This window comes from Lontra canadensis, unplaced genomic scaffold, assembly GCF_010015895.1.
Source record: "Lontra canadensis isolate GAN:19392208 unplaced genomic scaffold, GSC_riverotter_1.0 scaffold9, whole genome shotgun sequence".
Lineage (NCBI taxonomy): Eukaryota > Metazoa > Chordata > Mammalia > Carnivora > Mustelidae > Lontra > Lontra canadensis.
The window spans coordinates 38,713,617-38,734,873 of NW_022631003.1; the positions used below are offsets into that span (position 1 = coordinate 38,713,617).

At 34.9% G+C, this 21,257-nt stretch overlaps 1 protein-coding gene across 1 annotated transcript in view; it reads right to left on the reverse strand.

The window, feature by feature from the left end:
• Nucleotides 1–21,257, reverse strand: part of CPNE8 (copine 8) — a 200,883-nt gene that overhangs the window by 70,035 nt on the left and 109,591 nt on the right. Inside the window, exons 9-10 of the mRNA XM_032855344.1 lie at nucleotides 19,353–19,457; nucleotides 17,979–18,020 (exon numbers count right to left, since the gene is read on the reverse strand). Of these exons, the coding sequence (XP_032711235.1) occupies nucleotides 17,979–18,020; nucleotides 19,353–19,457 (147 nt within the window). The remainder of the gene's footprint in view (nucleotides 1–17,978; nucleotides 18,021–19,352; nucleotides 19,458–21,257) is intronic.

The window sequence follows — 21,257 nt, forward strand, 5'->3', positions numbered from 1 at the left end:
TACTGAACTCGTCTCATCCCTTTCTCCATCACTGTGTGATCTGGAGTAAGTCAGCCAACTTCGGGGTCCTTATGCCTTCACTTAAAAATTGGAGGCAATGCCTGCTTATTGTTTTGAAAATAAACTCAGAGAACTCATTTGATTCTTTCTGTGAAAGTTGTTTAACTCCTTGAAAAAGACACTATATTTTTCCAATTACTAAGAATATGATTCTAGATATATAGAGATATGTCGATATAAAATTGTATGTATAATTTTAAGAAAGCTTTAATAAAAATAACTTGTGACGATGTTATAGGCTTATGAATTGGTAAATGCTGTGCTGAGATTATTTGGGAGTTACACACACACCTGTGGCTTGTACTGTTCTAGTGCAACTCCCTGCCTTGTAGTACACCTATGTGCCATGTTTCAGGTGTGTGTTGAAGGGTCTCTCAAACAGGGATTTGTAAACAAATAGTATATTAAAGACAATTTCTCTAGGATGTTGAAAATACTTTGGCTCAAATGCTGGCATGATCTTTCCCACGGAAACAACAGTCCCGGATATCACTGTCTCCTCCATTTGCATGCAACATAGTGATTTCCTGTGTCCCTCTATCTTGTCTAATCTGGGCCAGTCCTAGCAAGCATAGCAGTATTTTTGAAAATAGCTAGAGATTAAGCAGTCACAGAATGAGACAATTTTAAATGAAGTGCAGTTATGGTGACCCTAATTCAACTCCTAGGTTGTAAACATTCCTGTTTAAATCTATATTTATAGGAAAAGAGCAGCAGTGTTTTTCTAGAGGTGACTAAAACCAAACCACTGACTCCATAAGTAAAATATGCCATAGGATTTGTGAATTCCCATGATCAACACAAAAACTCATCTTTATGAGTCCAGATAATGATATATCAGCTATCCTTGATTTTGCTAATTTTCTTTATTTTTACTGTAGTCAAAACCTTTGACTTTGACAAGGCTTTTCAATATCTAAGAATGTTCTGTTTGGTTTTGTTTAAACAAGAGAATACCAGCCTCCATTGATTATTTATTTATTTATTTGAGAGGAAGAGAGTGAGCACAAGCAGGGGGAGGGGCAGAGGAAGAGGGAGAAGCAGATGCCCCGCTGAGCAGGAAGCCCAACACAGAGCTCAATTCCAGAACCCTGAGATCATGACTTGAACCTAAGTGAGACACTTAACAAATTGAGTCACTCGGGCACCCCTACCCTCCACTGATTCTTAAAGAAGTATCTCTAATTCAAAATTTCAACAGAATCAAGTCTCTTTTCCCATGTAACTTACTCAAATCCTGAGGGAGAATCTAGTTTACCTTAAAAAAAAAAATCCAGAAATATGACCTGTAAGTATTCTTAAGTATTCGTCTGTATGTAAATTTGCCAAACTATTATGATTCTTAATTAATTCTGCTAGTAAATGCAAGTTACAAACACATCCTTACAAAAGTACTTTTTTTTCTTTTGTAAAGTACTGGTTTATGTTTTATATGGTAGAAATTATTATATATAAATTTATATGAATGTATTCAATGTACAAGTGATCATATCTCTAGCTTTGTTGAAATTTTAAATAATTTCAAGAGGTTTCCATTATTTTTCTTCCCTCCATAGCCTACAATAATATTTCTGGGCCTTCAAGAGGAAAACAGATATAATCACTCTCAAATATTAACAATGCAACAGGAAAAATGGGCTAATTTTATCAGTCTTATCCACACCTGCTCCTTGATCCATTTTTAATATAGATAGAAATTTAAAAAGATATAAATAACACATATGTATAAAATAAGTCAGCCCTATTGTCATTTTGGCTATAAATATATATATAAAATGTAATCTCGTAATATATAATAGTTGTACATTTTAGTATGTTTGTATTTTATCTATTATTATTTAATATTAATATTTCATTTATTAACTTTATTTCCACTTATTTATTATATCTATACAAAGACTTGGGATAAACAACACTTTCTAAGACAAGACAATGTTGTTGTTTTTTTTTTAAAGATTTTATTTATTTGACAGACAGAGATCACAAGTAAGCAGAGAGGCAGGCAGAGAGAGAAGGGGGAAGCAAGCTCCCCGCGGAGCAGAGAGCCCAATGCGGGGCTCGATCCCAGGACCCTGGGATCACAACCTGAGCCAAAGGCAGAGGCTTCAACCCACTGAGCCACCCAGGTGACCCAAGACAATGTATTTTTTTTTTAAGATTTTATTTATTTGAGAGAGCCTGAGCCTGACCTGAGCCAAAGGCAGACATTTACATGACTGAGCCACCCAGGGGCCCTGACAATATTTTTAATGTGGTTTACATTGATGCACAAAATGATACATACCATACTAAAGAAAATGTTATGTATGATGGTTTACGATATTTAAGCCCAAACTGTTTGCCCACATAGCTACTCCATTTTTTTAAATACAGGATATAGAGATATTTTTAAAGTATATTTATAAATGTTACATTGTTTAAATTCCATGTGTATGTATTGACATTATACCAATTTTAACTACACATAAAGTCTAACTTTTTTTTACATAATTACCTTTAATTCTTTTCCATTTCCTATAATAAGCTTAATGCATCAAAACATCATCAAGCAAAATTTTCTCACTCAAATTAAAATTTACTGAAAGAGGAAACAAATTGTATATATAGCCAAAAATTCTTAATATAAAATCACTTCTACCTAGCAATAGTTTCACAAATGCAATTTAATTCGTTGAAAGGTAGGATGAAATTTCTTTAGCTAGCCAGGATCTTTGGATATTTTTCTAGGATTATATAAATTAAAAAGTGAATTGAGAGGGGCACCTGGGTGGCTCAGTTGGTTAAGTGTCTGCCTTGGGCTCAGGTCATGATCCCAGGGTTCTGGGATCTACCCCTGCATAGAGCTCCCTGCTCAGTGGGCAACCTGCTTCTCCCTCTCTGCCACTCCCCATACTTGTGCTCTCTCTCTCTCTCTCTAATAAAGAAAATCTGAAAAAAAAGTTAACTGAGATAATGTCTAAAGTTAGGATATCCTCTAATTTCATGAACTATGAAACATTTGTCATCCATGTCACATACTTTTTCCTCTATACTTTCAAAGTGATTGAATTCTAGTTCTTACCTTAAGTATTAATCTCTAGAAAGGTAGATCTGTGTGAAGCACTAACCTATTTCTGAAATTTAAACTATAAGCCAATGAGTATTATTTTTTCACACTAATGAGAATAATGAAAATTAGTATTATACTAAGCAAAACAACAATAAAATACCAGAGGCAGGATTAGCATAAAATAATGGCCAAAAGATCAGTTTCATATTTTTTAATTTTTAAAATTTTTTCAAAAGATTTAAGTTTTAAAAAATGAGATATTAAATCTCTATTCGTGTACCTTTTTATTCTTTTGCTGTCAATGGTCTATAGCCATATAAATGCAATTCAAAGTAATTACTCCCTTTCTAACATATTGATAACAGATACCTTCATTCAACAATTTTAAAATATATATACTTTAGTTATGAGAAGATAAATTCAATTCATAGCTCTAAGAAATTTTGAGTAAAGCATCAGCTGCTTTTATAAATTGTTCATTTATATACCATTTATATACATGGTATATTTCTAGGCTAACTACTGAATATAGATTAGTACCTGTTTATATTTTACTTTTCACTCAAAGTTGCCCCGGTTCATAGATAAATCTATCTGTTCATCTATCTAGATTTCATATTATATTGCTAGTTTTGCTGATTCTCTGTAAGGCTTGAATACCATTATATGTTTTTAAGACATAATAGTTTCATTGTTTCTTGCTTTTTCACAATGATGAAGACGGAACACAGGGATTCTATCATTTCTCTACAAAGTTTTTTTTTTTTTAAGTTTTTTTTTTTAATAAAAAGCACAAGGAAAGAATTCTGACACGAGTTACACACACACACACCACACACTCTGTCTCTCTCTTACACACACACCACTGTCTCCCTCTCTTTCTTACACACACACACACACACACACACACTTATACAACACACAACTCCCACCCCTAAGTAGCAAAAGTTGGCAAGTTGCATACTACAGTGCACTGCTACCCAAGGTTGGGTTCTTTTCATTGGCAAACAATCCCTTCTTTTCCTCTGGCATATCCTGTCCACTCTGTGTGCTGGGGCACCACTTCCCACTGTCATGCCAGAGTTGCCAATGGACATCATAAATGTCCTAGCTCTCTTGACAACCTGGCTTGTAAAGCAGTCTACCAGTTTCCATACTCTCTCTGGCCACCAGTCCCCACACTGTCCATTATCTTCCTGACAAACTAAGGGACTCCAGAAGGGCAGCTAGGATCTACTCCCAAGGGTGAAGCCCAAATAGAAAGAGATGAAAATACATTTGCTATTGAAATTCTTTCAAACCTCTAGTTAAAATGGAGAGCTTTCTTTGGTCAGTTTTAAGGTTTTAGATTTAGGAGACCTACAAGGAAAGAAAAAGTCTGTATCCAGTAAAAAGCTATGTAAATTACTGTGGCTGTAGTTTTTAATTAACATGTATAGACAATTCAGATCATTCAGGTCCAAAAAGCAGTAATTCCAGCTCCCACCAAATTGCCTAGAATATTTATCTCAAATAAGACCAAGTAATTAAAAAAACTTACTTTATTTTGTGCTGTGTAGACCAGACATTGTTAGTAAAAAATGCACATCTTGTAAATTTTTTAAAAAAATAATTACTGCACTGTGGTGAAATTGCACATTTAGAACTGACAGAACTGTAATCCCTGACTTAGATCTCATTTGGTATCTCAGAACTTTCAGATATGAAAGAATTCCTCCACATTGGAGACTGCGTGCTTATTTTTACATTAATACAAAAGTAGTAACTACTTATTGCCATTCAAGATTTATAAGATTTTCTTTGAATTTCTACATTATTACCCTTTCACTTCTCAAAATGAAAATTATTTTCTTACACTATGGCGAAAAAATCTTTTTAGGTAAAAATTTTAGGCTTTAATAACTTTATGTGTTTTTAAGGCATGTTCATTTTATAATAATGGTTTTAACAATGTGAATATAGGCACATCTGGGTGGCTCAGTCAGTTAAGCATCTGCCTTCCGCTGAGGTCATTGCTCCAGGGTCCTGGGATTGAGCCTGGCATCAGGTTCCTTGCTCAGCAGGGAAGCCTGCTTCTCCCTCTGCCTCTGCCTGCCACTCCCCCTACTTGTATGCTGGCACATGCTTTCTCTCTCTTTCTCTCTCTCTCGTCAAATAAATAAAATCTTTACCAAAACAACAACAAAAAACAATGTGATTATCTTCAAAGTACTAAAATACAGAAATAGAATAACCTACCTCATAAAAATTTTTTTGTGTGTTTTAGAAGCTTGAATAAATTAATTATTTTTTAACCAAACAAGACTCCAGTAGACTATGAAGCAAAATTTCAGAATCACTGAGTTCCTAAGAGAGAGATATCTCAGACATTAATCATAGAATTCAAAGTACTCAGTGAATTGGTGTTTGGGTTGCTTAGATAGGATAATATTTATGTATAGAAGCTCTTTCTTTTTAATAATAAGCATAACAGAAACTTTGTCCTTAAAATACAGTATAAGTATCTGTGCATTTTCTACTGGAAATGAAAGAAATATCTATGCAACACCATAAAAATAATGTCTGCCTTCAAGTTTTACCTTCGGAATCTACTGACTTTGGGTAAATCAGCAGGCTTTCTAGTAAAATTTTTTCATCCCTCAAAACCATAAAATACATTTTCCTATTCATTTCCCCAAGACAGTTTAGTTGATTATCTTGAACTATTCTGAACAGAACACCAGAAATTTGTTTTGGGTTCTTGCAAGAAAAATATCTTAGAAAATGGCTTGATGGGGAGCAGCAAACCAAACTTTTGGACCATAAAATATCAATTAGGGAACTCAGCTCTTATTCACAGCAGTCAGTCATTTGGTCCAAAATTTTTAAAAAATATGTGAACAACACCAAGCACTCAAATATACTCAAACCTAAATTGTTATTGGGAGTGACAATATTCTATTTGTCTTAATTTTTCTCCAGATTAGCAATTATGAAAATTTCCTTTCTAAACATGATATGAATGTAACATGAATAAATGGCTATAATGTATTTTTACCTTGTTTTAATTCTCTCAGGTAATGTCTACAAGAGTCATCATCAAATGCTAAAGGTATGAACTTATGTTTCAAAGAAAGATCTGGAATTCTGACTATCATGTTCCATTTATCCTACACTAGCAGTACCTAGAAAGATAATTAGAGCAATAAGCAGTAGTTTGGTTTGAAAACCAGTGACTACCTAATAGTCATGTAAAATGGACAAATCATTTCCATATTTTGAACTTGAACTTTCATATCTGGGAAAAGAACAGTAATATTTCCTACTGGGATTTTTTTTTTCTTTAAGAATTGAGAAGAAATATGTAAAATTGCTTGGGATACCAAATTAAATTTAAAACTCTTATAATGAATGATCTTGAAATTGAATTACCAAGCTATTCCATAAGAGCAATTTATGTAACAAAAAGATTGCACACACCACATTGTCTCTTTCTTATTCATTTCACTCTCTAACTAGACAACTTTAATGAAATATTAAAATTGTTAAAAAGTAAAGGTAAAGCAAATTCATGTCCGTAGTGAACTTCTCATTTGCTAAGTTTTAATAAACTGTTTTTTCTAGGATTTAGTTGTCACTAAGTTTAGTTTTATATGTATTTGGAATTCTAGTAGGTGATTAATAAACACAATACAGTTATACAATATCTACAGGTTACACAAAATCTCAAATTGTCTCGGTGTTCAAAATCACAGAGAAAATAATAGGTGATGATTGCCTATCAATATATCTTATTGCATAAATGATCAGCATCTTTATTATCTGAAAGTCTTCATCACTCACAACTCTAAGTTTCATTTAATTGGAAGACTTTTATTGCCAGCTCTGTAGAATTTTCCCCCAAAACTCCCAGTGAGTAATCCTATATACTTCTATTGTGTCAAAGAGATCTTTTAATTAGAAGATCCTCCAATTTATGCCTTTGATTTATACTCCAGCATCTCTCCAATTCTCTAGCCTCATATTTCTAATAGCCTGATACACATTCTCTACTGTGATATGTAACTTTAAAAAGAGGAATTGGGGCAAAAAAAAAAAAAAAAAAGGAAATACAGTGAATGATGAAAGTAATTTTGGGGGAGATAAATAGAAGCAGGGTAAAACCTAGACAGGTCTTGAAAACATCTGTATCAGTTAGAAAGATAGTGTTAGCTGGGTTTTGTAGAAGAAAGCACAAGAGACTTAGATTGATGTGATCTGAGATGTTGTTCCTCTGGCATGAAGTCATCATGTGTTCTAGTACTGTCTGATTGAGACCATTCACTAGGTTTAAATTTGGGAGTCTCTCAACAGAACTAAGCAAAAGCTTCATCAAAATAAGAAACTTCTATACAGCAAAAGAAACAATCAACAAAACTAAAAGGCAACTATGGAATGAGAGAAGATATTTGCAAATGACATATCTGAGAAAGTTAATATCCAAAATATATAAGGAACTTACAAAACTCAACACCCAAAAAGTGAATAATCCAATTAAAAAATGGGCAGAAGCTATGAATAAATGTTTTGCCAAAGAAGATATACAGATAACTCACAGACTCATGAAAAGATGCTCAACATCATTCATCATCAGGTAAATACAAATCAAAATTACAGTAAGCTATCACCTTACACCTGTCAGAATGGCTAAAATCAACAACACAAGAAACAACAGGTGTTGATGAGGATGTGGAGAAAGGGGAACCCTTCTGCACTGCTGGTGAGCATGCAAACCAGTGCAGCCACTTTGGAAAACAGTATGGAGTTTCCTCAAAAAGTCAAGAATAGAACTATCCTATGACCCAGCAACTGCACTAGTAGATATTTACCCAAAGAATATAAAAATACTAATCAAAGGGATACATGGACCCAGATGTTTATAGCAGCATTATCTATAATAATGCACAAAACCATGAAGACAATCCGGAGCAAGAAACTTAACCTTAATTCATTTATCAGCAAAATGAGGAAGGTAACAGGTAATTAATGCCTACAGGATTCTAGAGTGAGTTTCTAACAATTGTTCTCAACCCAAATCTGCATTAGGATGACCTGGGGAGTTTTTTTCAAATTTTCAAATTTTTTCAAATTTTCAAACAATTCCCATTTAGACTGTATCCCAAGCCTACTTAAGCAGTATCTGGAAAGGTATTATAGTAAGAAAAGGGCCTCAAGTGTTTCTCATCGAGACACCCAGCTGCAAATGGTCCACAACGTTTCTGGCAGTAAGTGAAAAAAATATGTATTTTATTCTTGATTATACAAAAAGGTTAAGGTTTTCTATTTCATAGAATGGAGATGACACAAAATCATTATAGAGATGTGCAAAATATTCTTCAACATAAGCAAAGGGAAAACCCTTTTAAACATGAATACAATTGATAAAACTACGAGAAGTCACAAATATGTTAATCAAGACTACATTTTATCCAGTACTTTAGTGGCTAAAAACAACGACCATGAATGGGGAAAGAGGTAAGCCTTTGTGTTTTTCTCTTGGAAAAATCAACACATTTCTCATGCATGTTATAATATAAATAAACTGTATTTTTTTTTCAGACTACAATTACAAACTGAAATAGTCTGAAGGGTGGCATGATATGATAATAAAAATAATCAAAATAAGTAATGTTGTGTTGCTTCAGAGTTGAATGACTGTCTTGTCTACACAAGTGTCCATCTCTCAAAATGGTTTTTAAAACTCTGCTTCCTTTCATTAGGAGACTGTTGTTTGGCGAAAAAGCATCTTTATAAGAAATTATTCTTGAATGCTTTGAATAGAAATAGAAATGTTTTCATCTTAGTACAAAAACTAAGGACCCATGGAGATGTTAACAGGAACTTGAATCAAAACCATCAGCCGTAAGGCAGGTGGTATCTTAATTTTTTTGGAGAATAAAGTACAATTAAAACTTTACTTTTTGTTATTGCTCAACATTAAAATAGGATCTAAAACCCTACATATGGAAAATACAGATGGAATTTGCATATGATTTAGATGTTTCCATCTCTGAAGCTAGTAAGGCAAGAGTGACTATAAATTAATTAAATGAGTGAGAAAAAAATTAAGATGTTGTTTCTATAAAAATCAATGGGAAACTTGGAATAAATGGGTGATCTGTGAGCCAGTTTAACTTTGCCACCTCATTCACACAGCACCATATGATGCTTTCCTAGGTATATAAGCAACTGGATTGAATTTCACAATGTATAACCAAAAAGTATACACAAATATGTTCATGAAGCACTAATCATACTAATAACTGAAAAAAAAGTCTCTCAGTAGTAGAATGAACAAATCACATGTAACATGAACAAATTTCACAAATTTAATGTTAAGGAAAACCAGACAAAAAAAGAGAACCTACTATGCAATTCCATTTATATAAAATTCAAAAACAGGCAACACTAAGCCATGCTAATGAAAGTCTGGAAAAGTGGTTACTGGGCAAGAGGCACAAAAAATTGAATGGAAGAGGGAGGAGGTGGTTTCTGCAGTGCTTGAATAGAAATATTCAAGTCATGTTTTGATGTGGGTGCTGAATATATACATGGTAAATTCCATCTATGAAATTTCAGGGAGCTGTGTATTTATGACTTGTGCACTTTTCTATGTGACATTGGTATTCACTTTAAAAGCTCATTTTAGGGGCACCTGGGTGGCTCAGTGGGTTAAAGCCTCTGCCTTCCACTCAGGTCATGGTCCTGGGGGCCTGAGATCGAGCCCGGCGACAGGCTCTCTGCTCAGCAGGGAGCCTGCTTCCCCCTCTCTCTCTCTGCCTGCCCTCTGCCTACTTGTGATCTCTGTCTGTCAAATAAATAAAATCTTAAAAAAAAAAAGCTCATTTTAACAAAAGACCCTTTTTGCTCTATCTCCTACTACATTTAGAAAGACTTCCAAATTCAGAGACTATTTCATGGTCTTCTATTTTCTTTTCTTTGTGTTTTACACTTTCCATTTAGGTGGAAATGTTTTGGTCAATGGTATTCAGATTTTAAAATTAGATTTGAATACTAAATCATGTCTACAGACCAAATAAAAAGTAACATTTTCAGGTAATATGAGTTCTTTTTCTATGCTACAGGGAAACAACTCATGCCACCCCAAAGTACATCTCTTTAGCATGTGGATTATTGTAGGCTGATTATTTTTAAAAACAGAAGGCTCAGGAGGAAACTTTGACCTTCCACCTAACTGCCTGAGAGACTTTAGGTAGAGGACCTGTTCCAGGAAGGGAGCTGTCACTATAGATTACTATATTATAATATTATCGGGGTATGAAAAACAGGGAGGAACTCAGCAAAGTTTGTTAAAATTCCTCCTGTGTCTCAACTGCTTCTGCAGGGCTAGCAAACATACATATTATCACTTTTAGCCTAGTAAAAACATTTATACCCTTTTCATAAATACCCATATCTATTTCATCTTTTAACCTTGTGGAAACTGTAAATATAGAATTAACTTTGGGAATGTCAAGAATTCATACCAGTGACAGTAGTGGCATGATTTCATTATTTATTCCTTAGAGATGCTGAAGTTGGCAACTGACAGGATGTGGTAGCTGAGAGCAAGGGAAGGGTCGATATAATTATGATCTTTCAAGTCTGCAAACCTGGGATTATGGTAACTCCTGGAGATAATACTCAGGGGTGTAAATCCAGTAGAGTCAAAGTCATTCTAGAAATACAAAAACATTTGTCTACTCACCCACTGTTCAGAGTGAGTCTGCTCTAAATCTATTGTCTACTCTTCACTGTTCAATCTCTGGCGTGCCTTCCTACTACCCCAGTTCCCAAGGACTTTCCCCAAGGCTCTCCAGGCCACGCTGCATCCAACAATGAAAAGGCTGACCCTGGCAAAGAAAAGGATTTCTAGGACTCTACTTTCATTATATAGCTCTCATCTATTCTGATGGTTGATAAATATTTTGAGTATCATCCGTGGTAATCTCATGATAGAATAAAACCTATGAGAGGAAAGGCAGATTTAGTGATGAAACTGATGATTAATTCAAATTGACATAATTAAATAGGCTCAGTCTCTTCTTTGTAAAATAAAGAATTAACACTAAGAGCCCTAAGGACTCTAATATTACCTTATGTAAAAACTAGAAATTAATTTACATTTCGAATTTGACTGTTTATATTCTAATGGAGGCAAATGAAATAAATAATAAGCTGATCATAAATCAAAATTCAGTGTAAAGTGTGTTTGTGATTTGAATTTGGCAATTCTGCTGTTTACTCAGTGAAAATCACCCGTATTTGAACATGGAATAAAGTAGAAAAATTAATCTGTATAATAATAACAGCATAGATATGTGAATATAAAATCTAACATACCTGCAAACGGTAAAAAAAAAAAAAAAGAGAGAGAGAGAGAGAAAATGACAGCTGAATTAATTACTCATTGCCTGAAGTTTCACTAGAGAAATATAATCACTAATATTATTCAAGACCATGTCATAATTTCAAGTAAGGTGGAAAGGAGAAGATAAATAACAAGCACTGACAGAGAACAGTGTGTTCATCAGAAAGACAACAGAGTTATTTCAAATTCTCTCTTCTGTAATATTGAAATAACACAGCAAGAAGTTAATACATTAAAGGACATTAATAATATAATATTATAGTTTACAGTGTGAGTAAATAATAAGACAAAACGAAGTCCTTGGCCTCCGAGAGTTTAGCTTTAATACGAAAGATAAGGCAGAAACAAAATTTCAGCCTAAGTCTTAACATACAGATACGCTAATAAACATTCCTAAATGGTAAACAGAAGATCCAAGAGAGAGAGGGAGTAAATGAATTCACATGTACAGGGAAAGTTTCAGACAACCGATAGCATTTAAATTGGGCCTGGACAGAAAACCAACAGACAAAAATTAACACAAAAGTGGAAGGATATATAAAATGCATTAAAAATAATTAAAATATTACTGTATAAATATTAGAGATGTGTATTGTCACTAGCCTGACAACCTGTTTAGCACATGAGGAACAATTTCTTATAACAATTATATATAAACAATTTCAATAACAATTTCTTCCAAAACTAATGAAGTTTCTACCAGAACACAGAGACATACAAATATAAAAATTTGATTAGCACGTTAGGTATCAATATATATAAATAATTAAAGCAGGGGCGCCTGGGTGGCTCAGTGGGTTAAAGCCTCTGCCTTCGGCTCGGGTCATGATCCCAGGGTCCTGGGATCGAGCCCCATATCGGGCTCTCTGCTCGGCGGGGAGCCTGCTTCCTCCTCTCTCTCTCTCTGCCTGCCTCTCTGCCTACTTGTGATCTCTATCTGACAAATAAATAAATAAAATCTTTAAAAATAATAATAATAATAATTAAATCAGTCTTTAGTGAGGGTTAAGAATTGTAGATTGAAGAGAAAAGGGGACAAAACCCTCAAAAACTACATATGAGAAAAATCATTACCTAGATTTGTAGGAGGTGTGTGTGGGGGGGGAAGTAGTATGTCAGTAAATAACATGTCAATTAGGAAATTCCGTTTATCAACATTTTTTAAGTCTCAAAGAAGTGGTAGGTGGTGGAACAATAAAAGAGGCTGAACATTGTCTACTGAATACACATTTAGAACATTCAGGGTTAACTGCAAACAGAGGATAATTGTTAAGGAAGGATCAATTAGAATAAGTGAGGGAATTTAAAATAAATGAGACAAATAAAAAAAGGTTTTTCACATGTCTCTTCTAAATGAGTCATAAATGTCTTAGACAACTTATAAATAAGTTTTTGAGTAAAGCTCTGGACCAAGAATCACTGTTCTTTCCCACCGTGATGATGCAGTAATTGCAGAAATAAAACATCAAGCGTGTTTATCAAATATCTTCAAAGGTAACATACAAGAAAATGATAGCATTTATCTGGCATTTCACAGATCAATGGAGTTTGTGCTTTCTTGTCATAAGTGTCACTCACTATTTAAAAAGACTACATTCGATACAGAGCAGAGTGCTAATAAGAAAACTTCTCTCCTTTCTCAGCAGACTTCAAGAGCCAAATTTTATGACTGGCAGTTCACTAGTTCAGCCTTTCCATCAAATCGAGTTCTGGGAGACGGAGATCTACTCGGTGGCCCATTTACAATCAGTCCCACATTAGAGACACATGGTTTTAATGCAGAGCTGTTCTGTTAATGCTCCCTGAATTTTAAATTAAGCTACAAAGTCAGCTGAAGTACTTCAAGCAATTGAAGCTTTTCAAAGATACCACCACTGATTGCTTTGTAACCCAGACAAGTCAGTTTCTCAGCACTTCAGCTCTGCAATTGTTAAAATGAGGTTTAAATAGTCTTTCTTCACATCCCTTGAAGAAATGGTGGGAATTATGGAGATGATTTTAGTAAAGTGGTTTAACTTGTTGAAAATTGTTACATTTACACTGATTATTCATGCCAAGGTCAAGCAATGTCTCCGCACTCTCTGACCACTGCCAGTGTGTTTAAATTAAAAAGGACAAATAACTATGTCTCTTCAGTTCCAAACTAGCTCAGGATACCCATTTTAAAGTCAACTGGTTACCTGAGCAACAGCATTACCACACTTCTGTATGCTTCACAGATGCACAAGATGTTTGTTCCAGAATTAATTTCAAGTTGATGAACTCAGTTAAACATACCCTTAGAATTCTGACCCAAGATAACAACACTTCCTGAAGTTTCTAATCTGTGAATATAATTATCATCTCCACTGTCGGACGTACCCTAGCTAATAAAACAAAATGGGATGGTAAGCAAGTAACCCTGTCAAGCATTGTTCACTTAAATTTTTGACTGAGATAATCTCCCTAGGCTGAAAGATCAGATTATCTGTTGGGTTTCCTATGGTCAAATTTATACATAAAATAATATAGATATCTGACAAGTTTTTTCCCCACTTTATAAGGGGACACCTCTCAACTTCTGTGAGATCCAGAAAAAATGGAGTTAAAAGTTTAAAACAAATACCTGATATAAAGTTACTTATGATATATACTGTATGGATTTAATGGGGCTACATGGTGCTATCAACTATCGTTAACTGCCAACCCAGATGCTGCAACAGGGCATTTGAAACAGGGCCAGCCTGAATGCAGTATGTTGCACACAAGAGTACATACCAGGATTCAAAGACCTAGTATAAAACAATGTAAAGTGTCTCATTAATAATTTCATAATGGGGCACCTGGGTGACTCAGTCGGTGAAGTGTCTGCCTTTGGCTCCGGTCATGATCCCAGGGTCCTGGGATCAAGTCCCAAGTTGGGATCCCTGCTCAGTGGGCAGCCTGCTTCTCCCTCTCCTCCCTGCTCTTTCTGCCTCTCCTTATCTCTGTCGCTATCTCTGTCTCTCTCAAATAATTAAATCTTTAAAAAAATAACTTTGTATTGATTCCATATTAAAATAACATTTTGCATATACAGAGTTAAATAAAATACATTATTACATCAGTTTCACTGGTTTTAGTTTTTAATGCTGCTACCAGAACATTTTAAATTACATATAGAATTTGCACTGTATTTATACTGGACAACGCTGTTATAGCTGTCAAAAAAAGGCAGGGGAACCCACTGAGTAAATAATCTTTTCTAAATAGAGGAAACGAAAGTTCTCAATCTAGACAGAGAATTTAAAAACTGATATATGCACAAGATTTATGACAAGTACTAAAGAGGACAGGAAGACAAAGAATAGGAAACAGCTTCTGCTGATAATTACATTGTATCATGAAAATAATGAGTGTCAAATCATGTTCATCTAATTTAAGGAAAGAACATTTACACTGGGAAATCGTGTCAGATAAACAAAAATGCATGTAAAAAGTATAACCATATGTTATTATAAGCACATGTAACCACAAACTGGAATATCAACTTATGTAACAACCCAGTGACTAGTATTATTGCATTACAAAACTAGTATCTGGATTTTATGGCATTTACACATCACTGTTATCAGAGACCAATGTGTCTTTCAAATTTCATAAATTATATTATTTAGTGAAAGTGTTATCAAAAATTATTTAATCATGATTTTAATTTTTCTTTTTATATGTCATTCTCAACTGTAATTTTGCTAACACTGAAAAGGCTAATAAGCACACACAGATTATACAAAATTATATGCTGAAATTTCTTACATTAAAATATGGATCTATAAGGGCGCCTGAATGGCTCAGTCATTAAGCATCTGCCTTTGACTCAGGTCATGATCTTATTCTCATAATCCAAGACAGCTCTCTTCTATGATGCACTGGCCCTTTCAACAGCTACCAGGATTTTCTTTCAAAATCTGTAATACTCATTTCTCTCTACGTACCTTCCCATTACATAGTCTTGCTACCTAGTAATGCTTCCTCTACTTCTTTGGGTAATAGAAAATGTTAGGTAGTGACATACTTATGTTAAAAGGTTTCTTGGGGCGCCTGGGTGGCTCAGTGGGTTAAGCCTCTGCCTTCGGCTCAGGTCATGATCCCAGGGTCCTGGGATCTAGCTCAAGCCCCGAATTGGGCTCTCTGCTCAGCGGGGAGCCTGCTTCCCCCTCTCTCTCTGCCTGCCTCTCTGCCTACTTGTGATTTCTGTCTGTCAAATAAATAAATAAAATCTTTAAAAACAAAACAAAACAAAACAAAAAAGGTTTCTTAAGTACTCTCTTCATTCTTCCTAGTGACCGCATTATCAACAACTACCAAAGAATCAATAGAGTTAAGACCATTGCCCAGGTTGAAGGCTTTTATTTAATTGCCACAATTTATAGTTCTATTGTTATGGAAATATAGCATATTAGTCATGAGTGAATTGTTGGAAGCCTACTGTCAGGTTCAAGTTCTGGCTGCACCATTTGTTAGTTCTGTGACGTTAGGCACCTTACTTCTTTGCCTTGATTTCTCTATCTGTAAAATGGTATTAATATAGTTCCTATTTCTTATTGTGAAAATTACAAAAGGAATAACATGAAAAATGCTTAGAGAATAACTGGTACATTAAAAACATTCAATAAATCATCCTGGTTAGGAATGCTCAAAACTCCAATACCAAAAAAGAAAAAATAATAATTAAATTCCAAGATAATTCTGATCTCCAAAACAATCAAACTTTTTGTGGCTCAGAAGTAAACTGGAGACAGAAGGAGAGTCATAAAATCTCACTTTTCAAACCAGGACAATAAAATATCTACAATGTCTGCAAATTTAGGATTAAAAGTCATGGATGCAAATCAAATCTGAATTTGAACCCTTCATCTCACAGTGTTCAGATTGAAACCATTTCCCCAATTTCCCAAAAATACTAGGAAAAAGCTGCCACTTTTGCCCACTCTCAATTAAAATTTAAAACAGGGTACATGATATAAGGCATAAAGTCCTACTTTACTCAGAAGGGCATTCTTTCTTTTTCTATTTATTCTGAGATGCAAAACTCATTTTCTCAATGAATAAAGTTCAATGGAGCATTAAGTACTATGGGAATGCTTTCTCCTAGGAGAAAACGTAATTTTTTCTACTTAGATTTCTCAAGAATCCATGTAGAATTCTTATAAAGAAAACCTATATAAATTATCAATTAAATAAATAAGCTGACAGAAATATAAAGATCTGTGGTATAACATGGATTGTCTTTAAGAGTGACTTCAACTGGTGTTAGGAAGCTTACCAGAGTCATGCTTGGGATATCACACGAAGACAGAAATCAGTTATCTGGTGAGACCTTAAGTATGGGATAGTGTCTTCACCTCTTTCTCTATCCTCCCTTTTCATTCCATGAAAAGGAGAAAATACTAGTTGGGCCAAATTCCAGGGCACAAATTAGACCATGTGTGCAAATGAATGCAGGTCCAATGTCACCTCATGCTGGGTGTGGCTCTCCAGTCAGCCATTTTCCTAATCTATGTAGCAGAAGGGATGTCTCCTCAGGACAGCCCAGACTTCTCAGCTGAACTTGTTCCTACATTACCAGGAATGCTCAAGTATCCAGACACCCTCAACCTTTCAGGCTAGGCTGTTGACTTATATAAAATGTGGTGAGACAGGCGTTGCTTAGATCTTGGGCTTCAACCACACACTTGAGTTCTATTTTTCAGAGAACTTTGGGTTGGAGTGTAGGGCATTAGCCAAGCAAAATTAAGTATGTCCTTTGCTTTTGCTCCTGTCATTCTCCCCTGACATCTGTACATTTCTATCCCTTCAGGAAGACCTGCAGAGACAGCTCTGTAGGGCAAGGTGAGATGTGAGCATTTCTGGGTTCCATGGCTTAACATGATTTAACAACACCTCAAAACAGTGGAAACAGTGGAAAAATAAAGAAGAAAGAGAAAAAGTAGTGAGTCCCTCTCTTTCAGGATTTAACATGTGTGACATGCAGAGGGAAACCATGATTTTGGAGTTCTGAACATCAATCACCAGACATAATTCTAGTTTTGTTTGTTTTTTGTTTGTGAGGTATGTGTCCTTTTTTTTAGGGGGGAAGGGTACTCAGGTACTCATTTGGGTTCCTACGAATGACATGGATAGAAAGGTTATAGGAATCTTCAGTGAGATTATGAGACCCACGCATTTGAGAATCAGTACTATGAAGGTATAACACAAGACATTGGTAAGGTGTACAATGAAAACTCAAGTCCTAGTTGAAAATCTTTACTACAATACTAGCAATGAGGAAGACCTCTATCTTATTCTCCAAGTTTAAAAATTACATAAATCCTTAAAATTTCATGTAAGCACCTCACTAACATTTAGAAAAATAAGACAAATGTGAAATCTGCAGATTAATATTTAAAAAATGTGTTCACTTCAATATACTTCTTAAAGCATATTCAGTTTCAAGTGCCAGAATAAAAGACGTTGTCTTACCTCCCATCTCGATCCCAGTCATATACTTCTACTTTGATTGTTCTGTCCATGGGGAAAACATACACATAAAGTTACTTAGTACAATTAAAAAACATCATTGAAAATTTAAAAATCAGTTATAGATTATCTTAGATGAAATGTATGCTTATAGGTTTTTACAAATACTTTGAAGTGGATTTTGCTGATTTTATTACTGTATTTTGACTTATATCTTAAAATAGGTTTTTCAAATCTCATTGCTTCTTTAAAGGGAGTAGGGAAAGTATATGGGGGAAGCATGTATAATCTGACATCGCTCCTCAACAGGAAGGTATGCAGCTACTTCTCCAGAAAACCACTGTGTTAGAGCAAGATTTCTTAATCTCAGCATGGATCACAATCACATGAGGGCTTCTCAAAACTTGAGTGGTTAGACTTCATGCCCAGAGTTCCTGGTTCAGTGGGTTTCAGTTGGGGCCTGAGAATTTGAATTTCTACAAAGTTAACCAGGCGATGCTAATCATGAACCACATTACAAGAACCACTTTCTTAAAGAATGAGTGAAGTTAAATAAAGTTATGATCTTTCTAAATGAATAAAATGACAGTCAAGTTTTAAAGTAAATTTAATGGCATGCTGCCAACAATGCCTTCTATGATATTAGTTAATAGAATAAATTTGCATTTTTCTAATATTCAAGTAACAAGATAATAAAGAGACTGGATTTTTACTTTCTATTTATTTGCTTTTCTTTTGGAGGTAAGGGCTTTTATATTATAACCTTATAATCAACTCTCATATGAAAAAGAAGAAAAAAACTTTGATATTAAGGAATCTTTAGGTATATTGCAGGAGTATCTTCAGGGCCACCCCACCCACCTACTCATAAAACACCAGCATCTCCCTATTCTACCTCTATAGAACTTCTATGATTCAATGACCATGAAAACAGTGATACCAAGTAACATTTTCAAGAGTGCATCAAAGTTGATAATATAGCTAGTCATAGCCTTGTAGCTTCCATATTTACTTACCGCTCTCTAGAAAGATAATACCAAATGAAAGCACTGAGGCAATGAAAATTTTAGGGTAATTTTTGAATAATATGTTAAAACAAACTAATATTTAACATATTTTTAGCACTTTGTACATTTCTGGTCTTGGCAAATCAGTCAGTTTAACCAAACTTGAGTCAAATTATCCCTCTTCCCCAAATCATCATGGATTAAAAAAAAAGTTATTCAGAAAATTCTGAACAAATCATCTATGCTTGTTAAATACACATTTACATACGTAAAGAAGACACCTTAATTTTTAAAAATTTGGCTTAGATTATTAGATAAAAAGTCTGTAGGAAATATTCCAAACTCTCAGAAAAGCTGTCATTTATTTTACCTGTCATAATCACCATTACATAATGCTCTGACTGAGATCTTGAATGCTTGCCATACAGGATTTAGAGTGTTTTTGACGACTTCTGTTTTATGACAAATTGTAAAACTGTAAAAAACAAAAGAAAAGGTTCCACTTATTTTCATAATTTGATTATGACATATTGCTTTAGTAGGCATTCTTCTCTTTTTTGTGTGTGTAGAACAAATGTCAATCTTCCTACAGATGGTATATGACTTAGTAAAAAGAGATTTGTGGTTTTAGAACTTTAAAGATAAACTCACTACAATATAAAGCAATGAGATTTTGCAATAAGTTTAAGAAAAATAATCTTTTGCAGATTCAATAAATTCTAAAGCTGCTCTGTAAATAATCTCTATAAAAATTGTGAGGACATACTGAAAGAGTGAAAAATATCTATGGCTAAGAACATGAAGGTCATCAGTATTCCCCCAGAATATTAGCTTGTTGCAGTGTTGGGGACAAAAACCTGGCTGGGATGGATTGAAGACAGAGCGGAGAAACAGACACATGTGTAGAGAATATATTTGAGGTGTTTAGCCATAAACAGAAATTGGGGTTAGCTTCAGGGGATAGATTAATCCACAGAAAGGTTTGTGGTTTTTGTTACTTTTCAATTTTTCTCCCTGGGAAGGAAGAAATAACAGCAAGGTTGTATGCTAAATGAAAGATCCAACAGAGGGGCACCTGGGTAGCTCAGTCAGTTAACCGTCTGCCTTCTGCTCAGGTCACACTCTCAGGGTCCTCCCTGCTTAGTGGGGAGTCCGCTTCTCCCTCATGCTTGTGTGCCCCCCCAAATAAAAAATGAAAATTATAATTTTAAGGAAAAAAAAAGGAAAGATCCAACAAATAGGAAATAATTTACTATGCATAAGAGAAAGACTGGAGCAATGTCCTTAAGTAGATGAAAGTGGATGAGACCCAGGGCATCTATGAAGGAGTTGTGGTCTTGGGACCACAGATAGCCATTTTGCAGGAACCTTCAGGAAGGTAGAGTGCACTGCAGATGTTGTGATGAGAAAGTTCTCCAATTGCTTCGATTTTCTTATGAAATAAGAAGGATGAACCTCAGTAAAGAAGAAAGTGGGCAGAAGTGCTGAACTCTCTGGGAGAGAGGGAAACTTGGTGGATCAAGCAAAAAAGTAGGATTTTTGGAGAGGCCCAAGGGCCTTTATTAAGATAAACATCATGAACTTACAGTGAGACACTAAGTTTATGGTTCTTTCTTTATCTAAACCATTGGCTCTACAGACCTAAAGAATACACAATAAGATAAGATCCATGCAGCATTAAAGCTGGTTTTTCTGATTCAAACTCCAGCATTGTTTCCACCAGACCATTCAATTTCCATACAGGAATCAGGTCCTAGAAATGTTCTTGCCTAATGTAAATACATGCAGCAGTTCATGAGATATAAAATGATCTTGGTCAGAATGACACCCAAACCCAGTCCTCACTAAGACCTTAGTAATGAAGTTTTCCAAACACTGGGATGCCTGTAACAGTCATGAACATGAGAATATTACATAACCACCATACTGATCATGCTGCATCTAACCCACACAAGAAAATACTCCCATTTTGAAAAGCCTCGGAGTCCATTTCCCTCCTCTCAGGTAAGAGGAGTCTACTTCTATTAAGAGACCAAACAGAGGGGCGCCTGGGTGGCTCAGTGGTTAAAGCCTCTGCCTTCGGCTCAGGTCATGATCTCAGGGTCCTGGGATCGAGTCCCGCATCGGGCTCTCTACTCAGCAGGGAGCCTGCCTCCTCCTCCTCTCTCTCTGCCTGCCTCTCTGCCTACTTGTGATCTGTCAAATTAAAAAAAAAAAAAGAGACCAAATAGAAACATAGAAGGATCAAGTATTCATCACAAGACTGGTGTCATTA